This window comes from Pleurodeles waltl, chromosome 2_2 (genome assembly GCF_031143425.1).
Source record: "Pleurodeles waltl isolate 20211129_DDA chromosome 2_2, aPleWal1.hap1.20221129, whole genome shotgun sequence".
Taxonomy (NCBI): Eukaryota; Metazoa; Chordata; class Amphibia; order Caudata; family Salamandridae; genus Pleurodeles; species Pleurodeles waltl.
In genome coordinates this window covers 1,196,907,192-1,196,925,651 of record NC_090439.1, presented here as the reverse complement: position 1 = coordinate 1,196,925,651, position 18,460 = coordinate 1,196,907,192, and the positions used below count along the sequence as shown (strand labels likewise).

Here is an 18,460-nt window from a genome sequence, read left to right as displayed (position 1 = left end):
TTCCTACTATCCCTCCCTCTACAGTGGATTCTACTTCTGAGGAAGAAGAATTTCCACCCTGTGCAGAACCTACACCAGAGGAGCTGGAAGCAGACACTGCTGAGCTTTTGGGTGAAGGGGGGCCTGCCAGGGAGGAGCTGAGTGTGGCACAGCAAACCTGTCCCACACTAGAGGGTCTAAGACAGCAAGCTGTCAAACAGGCTAATGGGGATGTCAGTGACTCTCACAGAGTTTACTGGGAGGACAACCTCTTGTACACTGAAGCAAGGGATCCTAAACCTGGAACTGCCAGGAGGTTAGTGATTCCTCAGGAGTACAGAAAGTTCCTCCTAACTCTAGCCCACGACATTCCCCTAGCTGGACACCTGGGACAAATGAAAACTTGGGACAGACTTGTCCCCTTGTTTCATTGGCCTAGGATGTCTGAGGACACAAAGGATTTTTGTAAGTCCTATGAAACCTGTCAAGCCAGTGGCAAGACAGGTGGCACCCCAAAGGCACCCCTTATCCCACTGCCTGTGGTTGGGGTTCCCTTTGAAAGTGTAGGGGTTGACATAGTTGGCCCCCTGGACCCTCCTACTGCTTCAGGCAATAGGTTTATCTTGGTGGTAGTGGACCATGCCACAAGATATCCTGAAGCAATTCCTTTAAGGACCACTACATCACCTGCAGTGGCAAAGGCCCTCCTGGGAATATTTTCTAGGGTGGGCTTCCCAAAGGAAGTAGTATCAGACAGGGGAAGCAATTTCATGTCTGCATACTTAAAGGCCATGTGGAAAGAGTGTGGTGTGACTTACAAGTTCACTACACCCTATCATCCACAAACAAATGGACTGGTGGAGAGATTTAACAAAACTCTCAAAGGCATGATTATGGGTCTCCCTGAAAAACTCCGCAGGAGATGGGATATCCTGTTACCATGCCTCCTTTTTGCCTACAGGGAGGTACCCCAGAAAGGAGTGGGCTTCAGCCCCTTTGAACTCCTCTTTGGACACCCTGTTAGGGGTCCACTAACACTTGTCAAGGAGGGTTGGGAACAACCTTTAAAAGCTCCAAAATAAGATATTGTGGATTATGTACTTGGCCTCAGATCAAGGATGGCTGAGTATATGAAAAAGGCCAGTAAAAACCTTCAGGCCAGCCAAGAGCTCCAGAAGCAATGGCATTATCAGAAGGCTGTTTTGGTTCAGTACAAACCAGGGCAGAAAGTGTGGGTCTTGGAGTCTGTGGCCCAAAGAGCACTCCAAGATAAATGGAGTGGACCCCACACAATAGTTGAGAAAAAGGGAGAAGTCACCTATTTAGTTGACTTAGGCACTGCCAGGAGTCCCCTTAGGGTGCTCCATGTCAACCGCCTGAAACCCTACTCTGACAGGGCTGATCTCACCCTGCTCATGGCAACTGATGAGGGACAGGAAGAAGACAGTGATCCTCTACCTGATCTCTTCTCTTCCACAGAACAAGATGCTCTAGTGGAAGGTGTAGTTTTGGCTGATTGTCTTACTGCTGAGCAGAAAGACCATTGCATAAATCTCCTAGGTCAGTTTTCTGAACTCTTCTCTACTGTGCCAGGTACCACTTCTTGGTGTGAGCACACTATAGATACTGGAGACAGTTTACCTGTCAAAAGTAAGATCTATAGGCAGCCTGACCATGTCAGGGACTGCATAAAGCAAGAGGTGCAGAAAATGCTAGAACTAGGAGTGGTTGAGCACTCTGAAAGTCCATGGGCTTCTCCTGTGGTACTTGTACCAAAACCCCATTCCAAAGATGGAAAGAAGGAAATGCGGTTTTGTGTAGACTACAGAGGTCTCAACCAGGTAACCAAAACTGATGCTCACCCTATACCCAGGGCAGATGAGCTCATAGATACACTGGCATCTGCCAAGTATCTATGCACTTTTGATTTGACTGCAGGGTACTGGCAGATCAAATTATCAGAAGATGCTAAACCTAAAACTGCATTTTCAACCATTGGAGGCCATTACCAATTCACAGTAATGCCTTTTGGATTGAAAAATGCACCTGCCACTTTTCAAAGGTTGGTGAACACAGTCCTGCAAGGGCTGGAAGCTTTTAGTGCAGCATATTTGGACGATATAGCTGTCTTTAGCTCCAGTTGGGATGATCACCTGGTCCACCTATTGAAAGTTTTAGAGGCCCTGCAAAATGCAGGCCTCACTATCAAGGCTTCAAAGTGCCAGATAGGGCAGGGGAAGGTGGTTTATCTGGGACACCTTGTTGGTGGGGAACAGATTGCACCACTTCAGGGGAAAATCCAAACAATTGTAGATTGGGTTCCCCCTACTACTCAGACTCAGGTGAGAGCCTTCCTAGGCCTCACTGGGTATTACCAGAGGTTCATTAAGAACTATGGCTCCATTGCAGCCCCTCTTAATGACCTCACATCCATAAAGATGCCTAAAAAGGTATTGTGGACAGCTAGCTGTCAGAAAGCTTTTGAGGAGCTGAAGCAGGCCATGTGCTCTGCACCTGTCCTGAAAAGCCCATGTTACTCTAAAAAATTCTATGTCCAGACTGATGCATCTGTATTAGGAGTAGGGGCAGTCCTATCACAACTTAATTCTGAGGGCCAGGATCAACCTGTTGCTTTTATTAGTAGGAGGTTGACCCCTAGAGAAAAGCGTTGGTCTGCAATAGAGAGGGAGGCCTTTGCTGTGGTCTGGGCTCTGAAGAAGTTGAGGCCATACCTGTTTGGCACTCACTTGATTGTTCAGACAGACCACAAACTTCTACTTTGGCTAAAATAAATGAAAGGTGAAAATCCTAAATTATTGAGGTGGTCCATATCCCTACAGGGAATGGACTATACAGTGGAACATAGACCTGGGAGTAGCCACTCCAATGCAGATGGACTCTCCAGATATTTCCACTTAGACAATGAAGACTCATCAGGTCATGGCTAGTCTTATTGTCCTTCGTTTGGGGGGGGGTTGTGTAGGAAAGTACCATCTTGCCTGGCATGTTACCCACATTTTTCACTGTATATATGTTGTTTTAGTTGTATGTGTCACTGGGACCCTGTCACCCAGGGCCCCAGTGCTCATAAGTGTGCCTGAATGTGTTACCTGTGTAGTGACTAACTGTCTCACTGAGGCTATGCTAATCAGAACCTCAGTGGTTATGCTCTCTCATTTCTTTCCAAATTGTCACTAACAGGCTAGTGACCAGTTTTACCAATTTACATTGGCTTACTGGAACACCCTTATAATTCCCTAGTATATGGTACTGAGGTACCCAGGGTATTGGGGTTCCAGGAGATCCCTATGGGCTGCAGCATTTCTTTTGCCACCCATAGGGAGCTCTGACAATTCTTACACAGGCCTGCCACTGCAGCCTGAGTGAAATAACGTCCATGTTATTTCACAGCCATTTTACACTGCACTTAAGTAACTTATAAGTCACCTATATGTCTAACCTTTACCTGGTAAAGGTTTGGTGCTAAGTTACTTAGGGGGTCATTCTGAGTCTGGCGGGCGGCGGAGGCCGCCCGCCAGACTTCCCCCCTCCAAAATACCGCTCTGCGGTCGAAAGACCGCTGAGGGTATTTTGGCTTTTGCACTGGGCTGGCGGGCGACCACCAAAAGGCCGCCCGCCAGCCCAGTGCAAAAAACCCTTCCCACGAGGACGCCGGCTCAGAATTGAGCCGGCGGAGTGGGAAGGTGCGACGGGTGCAGTTGCACCCGTCGCGAATTTCAGTGTCTGCAAAGCAGACACTGAAATTCTTTTTGGGGCCCTCTTACGGGGGCCCCTGCAGTGCCCATGCCATTGGCATGGGCACTGCAGGGGCCCCCAGGGGCCCCGCGACACCCCATACCGCCATCCTGTTCCTGGCGGGAGAACCGCCAGGAACAGGATGGCGGTATGGGGTGTCAGAATCCCCATGGCGGCGCAGCAAGCTGCGCCGCCATGGAGGATTCAATAGGGCAGCGGAAAACCGGCGGGAGACCGCCGGTTTTCCCTTTCTGACCGCGGCCAAACCGCCGCGGTCAGAATGCCCTGCGGGGCACCGCCAGCCTGTTGGCGGTGCTCCCGCCGACCCTGGCCCAGGCGGTCCGTGACCGCCGGGGTCAGAATCACCCCCTTAGTGTGAGGGCACCCTGGCACTAGCCAAGGTGCCCCCACATTGTTCAGGGCCAATTCCCCAGACTTTGTGAGTGCGGGGACACCATTACACGCGTGCACTACATATAGGTCACTACCTATAAGTAGCTTCACAATGGTAACTCCAAATATGGCCATGTAATATGTCTATGATCATGGAATTGCCCCCTCTATACCATCCTGGCATAGTTGGCACAATCCCATGATCCCAGTGGTCTGTAGCACAGACCCTGGTACTGCCAAACTGCCTTTCCCGGGGTTTCACTGCAGCTGCTGCTGCTGCCAACCCCTCAGACAGGCATCTGCCCTCCTGGGGTCCAGCCAGGCCTGGCCCAGGATGGCAGAACAAAGGACTTCCTCTGAGAGAGGGTTTTACACCCTCTCCCTTTGGAAAATGGTGTGAAGGCAGGGGAGGAGTAGCCTCCCCCAGCCTCTGGAAATGCTTTCATGGGCACATTTGGTGCCCATTTCTGCATAAGCCAGTCTACACCAGTTCAGGGACCCCTTAGCCCTGCTCTGGCGCGAAACTGGACAAAGGAAAGGGGAGTGACCACTCCCCTGACCTGTACATCCCCTGGGAGGTGCCCAGAGCTCCTCCAGTGTGCTCCAGACCTCTGCCATCTTGGAAACAGAGGTGCTGCTGGCACACTGGACTGCTCTGAGTGGCCAGTGCCATCAGGTGACGTCAGAGACTCCTTGTGATAGGCTCCTTCAGGTGTTGCTAGCCTATCCTCTCTCCTAGGTAGCCAAACCCTCTTTTCTGGCTATTTAGGGTCTCTGTCTCTTGTGATTCCTTAGATAACAAATGCAAGAGCTCAACTGAGTTCCTCTGCATCTCTCTCTTCACCTTCTGCCAAGGAATCGACTGCTGACCGCGCTGGAAGCCTGCAAAACTGCAACATAGTAGCAAAGACGACTACTGCAACTCTGTAACGCTGATCCTGCCGCCTTCTCGACTGTTTTCCTGGTGGTGCATGCTGTGGGGGTAGTCTGCCTCCTCTCTGCACTAGAAGCTCAGAAGAAATCTCCCGTGGGTCGACGGAATCGTCCCCCTGCAACCGCAGCCACCAAAGAACTGCATCACCTGTACCTTGGGTCTCCTCTCAGCACGACGTGCGAGGTCCCTTGAATCCAGCAACTCTGTCCAAGTGACTCCCACAGTCCAGTGACTTTTCAGTCCAATTTTGGTGGAGGTAAGTCCTTGCCTCCCCACGCCAGACTGCATTGTTGGAAATTCCGACTTTTGCAGCTACTCCGGCCTCCGTGCACTTCCGGCAGAAATACTTTGTGCACAGTCCAGCCTGGGTCCACGGCACTCTAACCTGCATTGCACGACCTCCTAAGTTGTTCTCCGGCGACGTGGGACTCCTTTGTGCGACTTCGGGTGAGCACCGTTTCACACATCCTTGTAGTGCCTGTTTCTGGCACTTCTCCGGGTGCTACCTGCTGCTGAGAGGGCTCCTTGTCTTGCTCGACGTCCCCTCTGTCTCCTGACGCAATTTGCGATATCCTGGTCCCTCCTGGGCCACAGCAGCGTCCAAAAAACTTTACTGCACGATTTGCAGCTAGCAAGGCTTGTTGGCGGTCTTTTGGCGGGAAAACACTTCTGCATTACTCTCCACGGCGTGGGGGATCCATCCTCCAAAGGGGAAGTCTCTAGCCCTTGTCGTTCCTGGAGAAACCTAAGCTTCTACAGTCCGACTTGCTTGTGACTTTTGGACTTGGTCCCCTTGTTCCACAGGTGCCCTCGACTGGAAATCCATCGTTGTTGCATTGCTGGTTTGTGTCTTTCCTGCAGAATTCCCCTATCACGACTTCTATGTCCTTTGGGGAACTTTAGTGCACTTTGCACTCACTTTTCAGGGTCTTGGGGTGGGCTATTTTTCTAACCCTTACTATTTTCTAATAGTCCCAGTGACCCTCTACAAGGTCACATAGGTTTGGGGTCCATTCGTGGTTCGCATTCCACTTTTGGAGTATATGGTTTGTGTTGCCCCTATCCCTATGTGTCCCCATTGCATCCTATTGTAACTATACATTGTTTGCACTGTTTTCTAAGACTATTACTGCATATTTTGGTATTGTGTATATATATCTTGTGTATATTTCCTATCCTCTCACTGAGGGTACACTCTGAGATACTTTGGCATATTGTCATAAAAATAAAGTACCTTTATTTTTAGCATAACTGTGTATTGTGTTTTCTTATGATATTGTGCATATGACACTAAGTGGTACTGTAGGAGCTTCACTCGTCTCCTAGTTCAGCCTAAGCTGCTCTGCTGAGCTACCATTATCTATCAGCCTATGCTGCTAGACACCCTATACACTAATAAGGGATACTGGGCCTGGTGCAAGGTGCAAGTACCCCTAGGTACTCACTACAAGCCAGTCCAGCCTCCTACAATCAGATCTTACATTGAGTAAAATTCTGGACAGGGGCCCACAATATATGTTTGGTCCAGGGACCACAAACCCCTTGCCAGGTTATTGACAGGTCCTTAGTTTGTTGAGGAGTCGATGGGAATGCGTATGAGTTTAACTTACTGCTGGTTGCATACATGATGGTGTCCATTTAGGAAGGAACATCAGTGGCATGAGGTGTATGATTGGCTCCATTGTGGGTCAGGATGTAAGTACCTGACTACAGGTAAGTTTCAGGCTTATGTCCCTCCCTTTACACCAGTTCAGATGTGGTGGTTGGACCCTGACAATTACATCGGCGGAAAGGTATTTCCTGATTGGGCTGGTGGTAACACTGGTGCTCTGCCCTCTGAAAGATGCATTGGCCTATCCTGTAGCCACAGTGGACAAGTTTTCCTGGTGGTGGCGGCGGGCCTGCGGGACTGCGGGGGTCTTTCATCTGTGTAAACGCACGCATCGTAATAGGGTGGGCAGACCACCAACGGTGCAACGATGATTCCAACGCCACCTCGTAGGCTGTACCAAGACTTCCAAACTCATAATCAGGCCCTAAATCTTTAGTTCATATGTTAACTAATAATTTCTCCCAAACTTCTTCGTTGCCAACTGGACCTTAAATTATTTCATTTCAGTTGGAGAAAATGTGCTCTGCAACGAAAAGGCTTGATTACAAGTTGCACAAAACTGGTGTAATGGTAAAATCCCATGTGCGTGAAGAAAGGGGAATCATCACACCAGACCATTTTTCTTGTTATAAATATATGCACAATTCACAATTCAATGGGGGTTTAATGCATATGTTTCCCATCCTTTCAGAGCAGGTGATAAACATATTCAGTGACCTGTGGGTGGGACTGAGAGTTGAGTTGGGGGCTGAAAGGGAGGAAGTAAGATGTTTCCTGATGGGGGCATTGGATGCTCCCACAGTCACAAAAAGGGGGAATGAGAGTTAGGTGCTCCTGGAGCTAAAGCCTCATGCATTTCCCATCCAAAATTAAGGCTGGAAAATGGGGTATGGTTCTCCTACATCAGAAAAGTCTGGTGTGGAAAAATCTAACCACTCTAATTCCTGCAGTGTTTTGGGCCAGATGTATGAAGCAATTTTTCTGGATGCAAAAGGCCCATCGGGCCGTTTGGGATTGGTAAAATGCTTTTAGGCATGTACCGACACTATGTTGCTAGTCCATAACCTATTACCGACTCATAAAATGGGGTTTGCGACTATTAGAAAGGGGTGTGCCAAGTGCGTTCCTTCGTTATAGCAAGTTGGTGGCAAGCCATTCGCAAACAGGAAGGGGACCCGACGGTACCACTTCCCCTTTGCAAATGGGGGTGCAAACATTTTTTAAGAGCAGACAGTGGTCCTGTGGACCACTGCCTGCTCTTAAAAAATTAACCTCTTAGGTGCGGGCGTCGGCCACTGGCCGACGCCCACACACCCTCCCTGGTGCGGGTCACGACCAGTGGCCGACACCAGTAAGGGTATTAATAAATCCTCGGGTGCGTCGCACCCGAGGATTATTTTTTTTTTTTAATCTTCCCCCGGGAGACACGGAAGCTTCCGTGTCTCCCCCCCGCCCCCCACCCGCCCCTTTGTGACGTCAGCGCGCCGCGAGGCGTTTCAAAGGTGTTTTCCCCATCAAAGCAGGAAGCAGCCTTGCGGCCGCTTCCTGCTTTGATGGGGAAAACGCCCTTTCCCACGTTCGGGAAGGCCTCGTAAGAAAGGGGAGAGTCTACCCTTTCTTACGAGGCCTTCCTGAAAGTGTTTCCTGGCCCCCGATCGCAGCTGTGCTGCGATCGGGGGCCAGGAAACACTTTCAGGTTTCCTGGCCCCCCGATCGCAGGGCCAGGAAACACTTTGAAAAGGCCTCGTAAGAAAGGGGAGACTCTCCCCTTTCTTACGAGGCCTTCTGAAACTGTTTCCTGGCCCCCGATCGTAGCTGTGCTGCGATCGGGGGCCAGAAACAGTTTCAGAAGGCCTCGTAAGAAAGGGGAGAGTCTCCCCTTTCTTACGAGGCCTTCTGAAAGTGTTTCCTGGCCCCCGATCGCAGCACAGCTGCGATCGGGGGCCAGGAAACACCACTAGACGACAGGGATTTCACTTTGGGGGGCAGCCCCCTCGGAAAACGGGCCGCCCCCCCTGGCATAATTTTTATTTAAAAAAAAAAGGTAGGTGCCCCCTGGGGGGGGGGGGGGGGGCAATATTTTCTTTTTAGATGTTGTAGGGTTTCCCTGGGGGCCATTTTGGCCCCCAAGGAAACCATACAACAACTAAAAAAAACAGATGTATATATAGATCTATATATATCTATGTAGATAGATATATCTATGTACATGGATATATCTATAAATATATCTATGTAGATAGATATATATATATAGAGGTAGATCTATATCAATCAAAGAGATTTATAAAGCGCGCTACTCACCCGTGAGGGTCTCAAGGCGCTGGGGGGGGAACGGGGGGAGGGAAAGGGGCTGGGAGGTTCACTGTTCGAAAAGCCAGGTTTTGAGGCCCTTCCTGAAAAGAAGTAGGTTTTGGGTCTTGCGAAGGTGGGTTGTGAGGGCGTTCCAGGTTTTGGGTGCAAGGTAGGAGAAGGATCTGCCCCCGGTGGTGGTGTGTTTGATGCGGGGGACAGAGGCGAGAGAGAGGTCAGCTGAGCGGACGTTTCGTGTGGGGGTGTGGAAGGTGACTCTCGTTGAGGAAGGCAGGGCCTGTGTTGTGGAGTGATTTGTGTGCGAGCATGAGGATCTTGAAGGTGATCCTTTTGTCAATGGGGAGCCAGTGGAAGGATTTGAGGTGTGGAGAGATGTGTTCGTGTCGGCGGAGGTCGAGGATGAGTCGTGCTGCTGAGTTCTGGATGCGTGTAGGTTGCGCTTGAGTTTTAGAGTGGTGCCGGCGTAGAGGGCGTTTCCGTAATCAAGCCTGCTGCTGATGAGTGCGTGAGTGACAGTTTTTCTGGTCTCTGTGGGGATCCATTTGAATGTTTTTCAGTATACGGAGTGTGTTGAAGCATGAGGAGGTGAGAGCGTTGATTTGTTGGGTCATCGAGAGGGAGGAGTCTAGGATGATGCTGAGGTTGCGTGCGTGGTTGGCGGGGGTGGGTGCAGGGCTTAGCGTGGTGGGCCACCATGAGGGGTCCCAGGTGTTTTTGTGTGGGCCAAAGAGGATTATTTCGGTTTTGCTTGAGTTGAGTTTCAGGTGGTTGGCTGTCATATATATATCACTTTTGTCAATATGTGTGTGGTTTCCCTGGGGGGAAAAGGGTCCGACTTGTCTAGTGGCAGTTTTAGTGCCATAAAGAAGCGCAGAAGGTTTATATGCCTACTGCAAAGAGCAAATCTGTATTTTATGTAAATAGCTGAGTACATTAGTAAAGTCAGCCATTACCTGCGCTATAATACCAATGAAATGTATGTGCGGGGTGGAGGGCGGCTATGGAGAGATGAAGGGCACTTTTGCTGGGTGGTAATGAGGGAATCCGAGGAGGAGGGAGTGGGTGCACCAATAATGATTGTTGGACTGGGCGCAGGAGGTGCTAAAGACTGTGACGAATGGTATGTGACAAGGTGTTTTTTTGACTGTCTTGAAAGTACGTGCTGATTGAGGGAAGAAGCGCAGGTAAGGTGGCCTCTACTGTTGCACGTATCTCACACACACCATCGATTTTGTGACTGTCTATGTAGGCTAGTGTTTTAGAGCAACAGTTTAGCCAATAGCAGAGATGGCATCTTGATGGATGACTGCTGCCTGCACTCGGGTTATAGAGGACCGCTCTGACATAGGATCAGAGACTGAGACATCAGATACTGAGACAGCATCTGAGGGATAGGACAATGGCGCAGACTCTGGGAGTGATTTTTCAGTCAGAGGAGTCCCATTCGATAACTCCTCTTCCAGTACATTATGAGGGAGGTGATGAGGACAGTCCTGCTGTCCCTTCGCAAGCTGTTCGTGCAACTGGGTAATAGTGGGTTAGGCCAACCCAGAGAGCAGGTGAATGCGGCGGCAAGCAGAGAGAGAGTGCTCTCTTTGGAGCTCCCCAATTTAGTTCAGCCCCAAATTCCACCACCTAAATCATATTGTGGAGACATCAAAATTATCTATGGCATAACAAACTGGTTTTGTAAGGCAGGCACCTGTGTTTTTGGTCCTGGATTCGGCGACCATATAGAGAAACACACTAAACCCAAACATTTCTGGAAACTAGACATTCGGGGGAGTCCACAGAGGTGTGACTTGTGTGGATTCCACAAAGTTTTCTTACCCAGAATACCCTGCAAATCTGAAATGTTGAAAAAAAACTCAATTTTTCTCGCATTTCTGTCACACAAACTACAGGAATATGTTGGGATCCACAACATTCCTACCACCCAGTGACTCCTCACCTGTCCTGATAAAAACACTACCCCACTTGAGGGCCTACACCTAGTGCCTGTGTCAGGAATGGATCACCCCAGGGTCAACAGCTGCCTCACGTAAGGACCAACATTGACCGTTGTGTGATCTATTCCTGTCGCAGGAACCAGGCCTAACCATACAAGTGAGGTATCATATTTATCGGGAGACTTGGGGGAACGCTGGGTGGAAGGAAATTTGTGGCTCCTCTCAGATTCCAGAACTTTCTGTCACCGAAATGTGAGGAAAACTTGTTTTTTTAGCCACTTTTTGAGGTTTGCAAAGGATTCTGGGTAACAGAACCTGGTCCGAGCCCCGCAAGTCACCTCATCTTGGATTCCCCTGGGTTTCTAGTTTTCAAAAATGTGCTGGTTTGCTAGGTTTCCCCAGGTGCCGGCTGAGCGAGAGGCCAAAATCCACAGGTAGGCACTGTTTTCTATGAAAAAATGTGATGTGTCCACGTTGTGTTTTGGGGCATTTCCTGTCGCGGGCGCTAGGCCTACCCACACAAGTGAGGTATCATTTTTATCGGGAGACTTGGGGGGACGCTGGGTGGAAGGAAATTTGTGGCTCCTCTCAGATTCCAGAACTTTCTGTCACCGAAATGTGAGGAAAACTTGTTTTTTTAGTCACTTTTTGAGGTTTGCAAAGGATTCAGGGAAACAGAACCTGCTCTGAGCCCCGCAAGTCACCCCTCCTTGGATTCCCCTAGGTCTCTAGTTTTCAGAAATGCACAGGTTTGGTAGGTTTCCCTAGGTGCCGGCTGAGCTAGAGACCAAAATCTACAGGTAGGCACTTCGCAAAAAACACCTCTGTTTTCTTCCAAAAATTTGGATGTGTCCACATTGCGCTTTGGGGCGTTTCCTGTCGCGGGCGCTAGGCCTACCCACACAAGTGAGGTATCATTTTTATCGGGAGACTTGGGGGAACGCTGGGTGGAAGGAAATTTGTGGCTCCTCTCAGATTCCAGAACTTTCTGTCACCGAAATGTGAGGAAAACTTGTTTTTTTAGCCACTTTTTGAGGTTTGCAAAGGATTCAGGGTAACAGAACCTGCTCTGAGCCCCGCAAGTCACCCCTCCTTGGATTCCCCTAGGTCTCTAGTTTTCAGAAATGCACAGGTTTGGTAGGTTTCCCTAGGTGCCGGCTGAGCTAGAGGCCAAAATCTACAGGTAGGCATTTCGCAAAAAACACCTCTGTTTTCTTCCCAAAATTTGGATGTGTCCACGTTGCGCTTTGGGGCGTTTCCTGTCGCGGGCGCTAGGCCTACCCACACAAGTGAGGTATCATTTTTATCGGGACACTTGGGGGAACGCTGGGTGGAAGGAAATTTGTGGCTCCTCTCAGATTCCAGAACTTTCTGCCACAGAAATGTGAGGAAAACTTGTTTTTTTAGCCACTTTTTGAGGTTTGCAAAGGATTCTGGGTAACAGAACCTGGTCCGAGCCCCGCAAGTCACCCCTCCTTAGATTCCCCTAGGTCTCTAGTTTTCAGAAATGCACAGGTTTGGTAGGTTTCCCTAGGTGCTGGCTGAGCTAGAGGCCAAAATCTACAGGTAGGCACTTAGCAAAAAACACCTCTGTTATCTTCCAAAAATTTGGATGTGTCCACGTTGCGCTTTGGGGCGTTTCCTGTCGCGGGCGCTATGCCTACCCACACAAGTGAGGTATTATTTTTATCGGGACACTTGGGGGAACGCTGGGTGGAAGGAAATGTGTGGCTCCTCTCAGATTCCAGAACTTTCTGCCACAGAAATGTGAGGAAAACTTGTTTTTTTAGCCACTTTTTGAGGTTTGCAAAGGATTCTGGGTAACAGAACCTGGTACGAGCCCTGCAAGTCACCCCTCCTTGGATTCCCCTAGGTCTCTAGTTTTCAGGAATGCACAGGTTTGGTAGGTTTCCCTAGGTGCCGGCTGAGCTAGAGGCCAAAATCTACAGGTAGGCATTTCGCAAAAAACACCTCTGTTTTCTTCCCAAAATTTGGATGTGTCCACGTTGCGCTTTGGGGCGTTTCCTGTCGCGGGCGCTAGGACTACCCACACAAGTGAGGTATCATTTTTATCGGGACACTTGGGGGAACGCTGGGTGGAAGGAAATTTGTGGCTCCTCTCAGATTCCAGAACTTTCTGCCACAGAAATGTGAGGAAAACTTGTTTTTTTAGCCACTTTTTGAGGTTTGCAAAGGATTCTGGGTAACAGAACCTGGTCCGAGCCCCGCAAGTCACCCCTCCTTAGATTCCCCTAGGTCTCTAGTTTTCAGAAATGCACAGGTTTGGTAGGTTTCCCTAGGTGCTGGCTGAGCTAGAGGCCAAAATCTACAGGTAGGCACTTAGCAAAAAACACCTCTGTTATCTTCCAAAAATTTGGATGTGTCCACGTTGCGCTTTGGGGCGTTTCCTGTCGCGGGCGCTATGCCTACCCACACAAGTGAGGTATTATTTTTATCGGGACACTTGGGGGAACGCTGGGTGGAAGGAAATTTGTGGCTCCTCTCAGATTCCAGAACTTTCTGCCACAGAAATGTGAGGAAAACTTGTTTTTTTAGCCACTTTTTGAGGTTTGCAAAGGATTCTGGGTAACAGAACCTGGTCCGAGCCCCGCAAGTCACCCCTCCTTGGATTCCCCTAGGTCTCTAGTTTTCAGGAATGCACAGGTTTGGTAGGTTTCCCTAGGTGCTGGCTGAGCTAGAGGCCAAAATCTACAGGTAGGCACTTCGCAAAAAACACCTCTGTTATCTTCCCAAAATTTGGATGTGTCCACGTTGCGCTTTGGGGCGTTTCCTGTCGCGGGGGCTAGGCCTACCCACACAAGTGAGGTATCATTTTTATCGGGAGACTTGGGGGAACGCTGGGTGGACGAAATTTGTGGATCCTCTCAGATTCCAGAACTTTCTGTCACCGAAATGTGAGGAAAACTTGTTTTTTTAGCCACTTTTTGAGGTTTGCAAAGGATTCTGGGTAACAGAACCTGGTCCGAGCCCTGCAAGTCACCCCTCCTTGGATTCCCCTAGGTCTCTAGTTTTCAGAAATGCACAGGTTTGGTAGGTTTCCCTAGGTGCCGGCTGAGCTAGAGGCCAAAATCTACAGGTAGGCATTTCGCAAAAAACACCTCTGTTTTCTTCCCAAAATTTGGATGTGTCCACGTTGCGCTTTGGGGCGTTTCCTGTCGCGGGCGCTAGGCCTACCCACACAAGTGAGGTATCATTTTTATCGGGAGACTTGGGGGAACGCTGGGTGGACGAAATTTGTGGCTCCTCTCAGATTCCAGAACTTTCTGTCACCGAAATGTGAGGAAAACTTGTTTTTTTAGCCACTTTTTGAGGTTTGCAAAGGATTCTGGGTAACAGAACCTGGTCCGAGCCCTGCAAGTCACCCCTCCTTGGATTCCCCTAGGTCTCTAGTTTTCAGAAATGCACAGGTTTGGTAGGTTTCCCTAGGTGCCGGCTGAGCTAGAGGCCAAAATCTACAGGTAGGCACTTCGCAAAAAACACCTCTGTTTTCTTCCAAAAATTTGGATGTGTCCACGTTGCGCTTTGGGGCGTTTCCTGTCGCGGGCGCTAGGCCTACCCACACAAGTGAGGTATCATTTTTATCGGGAGACTTGGGGGGACGCTGGGTGGAAGGCAATTTGTGGCTCCTCTCAGATTCCAGAACTTTCTGTCACCGAAATGTGAGGAAAACTTGTTTTTTTAGCCACTTTTTGAGGTTTGCAAAGGATTCTGGGTAACAGAACCTGCTCTGAGCCTTGCAAGTCACCCCTCCTTGGATTCCCCTAGGTCTCTAGTTTTCAGAAATGCACAGGTTTGGTAGGTTTCCCTAGGTGCCGGCTGAGCTAGAGGCCAAAATCTACAGGTAGGCATTTCGCAAAAAACACCTCTGTTTTCTTCCCAAAATTTGGATGTGTCCACGTTGCGCTTTGGTGCGTTTCCTGTCGCGGGCGCTAGGCCTACCCACACAAGTGAGGTATCATTTTTATCGGGAGACTTGGGGAAACACTGGGTGGAAGGAAATTTGTGGCTCCTCTCAGATTCCAGAACTTTCTGTCACCGAAATGTGAGGAAAACTTGTTTTTTAGCCACTTTTTGAGGTTTGCAAAGGATTCTGGGTAACAGAACCTGGTCCAAGCCCCGCAAGTCACCCCTCCGTGGATTCCCCTAGGTCTCTAGTTTTCAGAAATGCACAGGTTTGGTAGGTTTCCCTAGGTGCCGGCTGAGCTACAGGCCAAAATCTACAGGTAGGCACTTAGCAAAAAACACCTCTGTTTTCTTCCAAAAATTTGGATGTGTCCACGTTGCGCTTTGGGGCGTTTCCTGTCGCGGGGCTAGGCCTACCCACACAAGTGAGGTATCATTTTTATCGGGAGACTTGGGGGAACGCTGGGTGGACGAAATTTGTGGCTCCTCTCAGATTCCAGAACTTTCTGTCACCGAAATGTCAGGAAAACTTGTTTTTTTAGCCACTTTTTGAGGTTTGCAAAGGATTCTGGGTAACAGAACCTGGTCCGAGCCCTGCAAGTCACCCCTCCATGGATTCCCCTAGGTCTCTAGTTTTCAGAAATGCACAGGTTTGGTAGGTTTCCCTAGGTGCCGGCTGAGCTAGAGGCCAAAATCTACAGGTAGGCACTTCGCAAAAAACACCTCTGTTTTCTTCCAAAAATGTGGATGTGTCCACGTTGCGCTTTGGGGCGTTTCCTGTCGCGGGCGCTAGGCCTACCCACACAAGTGAGGTATCATTTTTATCGGGAGACTTGGGGGGACGCTGGGTGGAAGGAAATTTGTGGCTCCTCTCAGATTCCAGAACTTTCTGTCACCGAAATGTGAGGAAAACTTGTTTTTTTAGCCACTTTTTGAGGTTTGCAAAGGATTCTGGGTAACAGAACCTGCTCTGAGCCCCGCAAGTCACCCCTCCTTGGATTCCCCTAGGTCTCTAGTTTTCAGAAATGCACAGGTTTGGTAGGTTTCCCTAGGTGCCGGCTGAGCTAGAGGCCAAAATCTACAGGTAGGCACTTCGCAAAAAACACCTCTGTTTTCTTCCCAAAATGTGGATGTGTCCACGTTGCGCTTTGGGGCGTTTCCTGTCGCGGGCGCTAGGCCTACCCACACAAGTGAGGTATCATTTTTATCGGGAGACTTGGGGGGACGCTGGGTGGAAGGAAATTTGTGGCTCCTCTCAGATTCCAGAACTTTCTGTCACCGAAATGTGAGGAAAACTTGTTTTTTTAGCCACTTTTTGAGGTTTGCAAAGGATTCTGGGTAACAGAACCTGCTCTGAGCCCCGCAAGTCACCCCTCCTTGGATTCCCCTAGGTCTCTAGTTTTCAGAAATGCACAGGTTTGGTACGTTTCCCTAGGTGCCGGCTGAGCTAGAGGCCAAAATCTACAGGTAGGCATTTCGCAAAAAACACCTCTGTTTTCTTCCCAAAATTTGGATGTGTCCACGTTGCGCTTTGGGGCGTTTCCTGTCGCGGGCGCTAGGCCTACCCACACAAGTGAGGTATCATTTTTATCGGGACACTTGGGGGAACGCTGGGTGGAAGGAAATTTGTGGCTCCTCTCAGATTCCAGAACTTTCTGCCACAGAAATGTGAGGAAAACTTGTTTTTTTAGCTACTTTTTGAGGTTTGCAAAGGATTCTGGGTAACAGAACCTGGTCCGAGCCCCGCAAGTCACCCCTCCTTGGATTCCCCTAGGTCTCTAGTTTACAAAAATTTGTGTTGAAAAATGTGGTTTTCTGATTCAAGTCTGCCCGTTCCTGAAAGGTGGGAAGATAGTGATTTCAGTACCAGAAACCCTTTGTTGATTGCATTTTCAGGGAAAAAACCACAAGCCTTCTTCGGCAGCCCTTTTTTCCAATTTTTTGGGAAAAAACAAAATTTTCACTGTATTTTGGCTATTTTCTTGGTCTCCTTAAGGGGAAACCACAAACTCTGGGTACCATTAGAATCCCTAGGATGTTGGGAAAAAAGGACGCAAATTTGCCGTGGTTAGCTTATGTGGACAAAAAGTTATGAAGCCCTAAGCACAAACTACCCCAAATAGCCAAAAAAGGGCTCAGCACTGGGGGGAAAAGGCCCAGCAGCTAAGGGGTTAAAAGAAATATTTTAATTTTTTTTATGTACTGCATCCCATTTTCCTTTAAGGAAAATGGGCTGCATTACAAAAAAAAGATTGCTTTATTTAAAAGCAATCACTGACATGGTGGTCTGCTGACCCCAGCAGGCCACCATCCCTGTGATTGTGGCCATTCCCAAATGGGTCGCATATTGTGACCTTCCTCACGAATAATAATGAGGCAGGTGTCTTGCGATCCATTTGGAAATTGCAAACAATGTTAAATACTCTGTTGTACATAGCGGCTTGCGATTTACTAATAGCGAATCACAAAAATATACTGTTAAAAAATCGCAAACCTTAAGCTACATGCATCTAGCTTTTAGTTCTATGTGAAAATCTTGATCAGAGTGACTTAGAATATGGCCTAAATAATGAAACCATCAACCTGTAGTTAGGTTTCTGCATCTATGTTTTGGAATGGGAATTATGCCTTCTTAATGAATACTGTTTGATGTCTGGACATAAGTTCATTCCTTGATCTAAGGATGCTGCGATGCCGGAGTCTTTTGAAGATATGACAAAGAGTCTGTTTACAATTTTTAGGAGTGCCTTTCTCACAGTCTCAGTTAAGTGTAAATTATTAGTAACTAAAAAACGTAGGTATGTTCTAGAATTCGCACCTGAATGTCGTTGTCATCCTTTATTTTGGTCTCAATTATTTAAAAAAATTGGATGCCACACTGTTAGACCTGAATGTGACCTACTGATCTTGTGTTTTGTGTTTCAGGTGAACAGGTTTCTCCAAAGGATACATTTTAAGACTTCTTCTGGGCATGACATTGTTTTCGATGACAAAGGGCAAGTACCAGCAAAGTATGACATTCTAAACTGGGCTTTCCACAGCTTATCTGTCTTGAAAGTTGTTAAGGTTGGACATTTAGATCTCACAGCACAACCAGGGCAACAACTTATCATCAACGAGAGCGCCATTACGTGGCATGTTAGTGGTGACCAGAAGAATCAGGTTAGTCTTCAGACATTCAACTAATGGCAGTTAGGTGGGGCCAATTTCAACTATTTTAACTTACAATCAACTGTTTCATCCTGTCAGAAGCGTTGCACCAATTTTATGGATCAAATCTGTTTATTATTATTTTCAATTATAAACATCACATATGCATTATACCAAACTGGTACAATTGCCGTCAAATGAGGCATGCTCCATGTACAGTGACAATAAACATAAACAAAACTTTACCATTGTTTCCCTGCTACTGGCACATCATACAGCCATCACTCAGTCCCAAACCTAGATTCCACTCAATCTTGGTCCTGCGTATAGTTCTCTAATGCTCCCTCCCTCCCGTTCACTCAAGTCAGTTCCAGCACCCTCAGATAGGCCAGGCATGTCAATTCTGTGAATTCCGTGGAAAGTAGTTGTAAGAATGGTTGCCAGAGTTCT

At 48.5% G+C, this 18,460-nt stretch overlaps 1 protein-coding gene across 1 annotated transcript in view; it reads left to right on the top strand.

The window, feature by feature from the left end:
- The window catches only part of LOC138279362 (vomeronasal type-2 receptor 26-like), a 217,046-nt gene that overhangs the window by 95,843 nt on the left and 102,743 nt on the right, over positions 1–18,460 (top strand). The window contains exon 3 of the mRNA XM_069219399.1: positions 17,786–18,002. Coding sequence (XP_069075500.1) covers positions 17,786–18,002 — 217 coding nt within the window. The remainder of the gene's footprint in view (positions 1–17,785; positions 18,003–18,460) is intronic.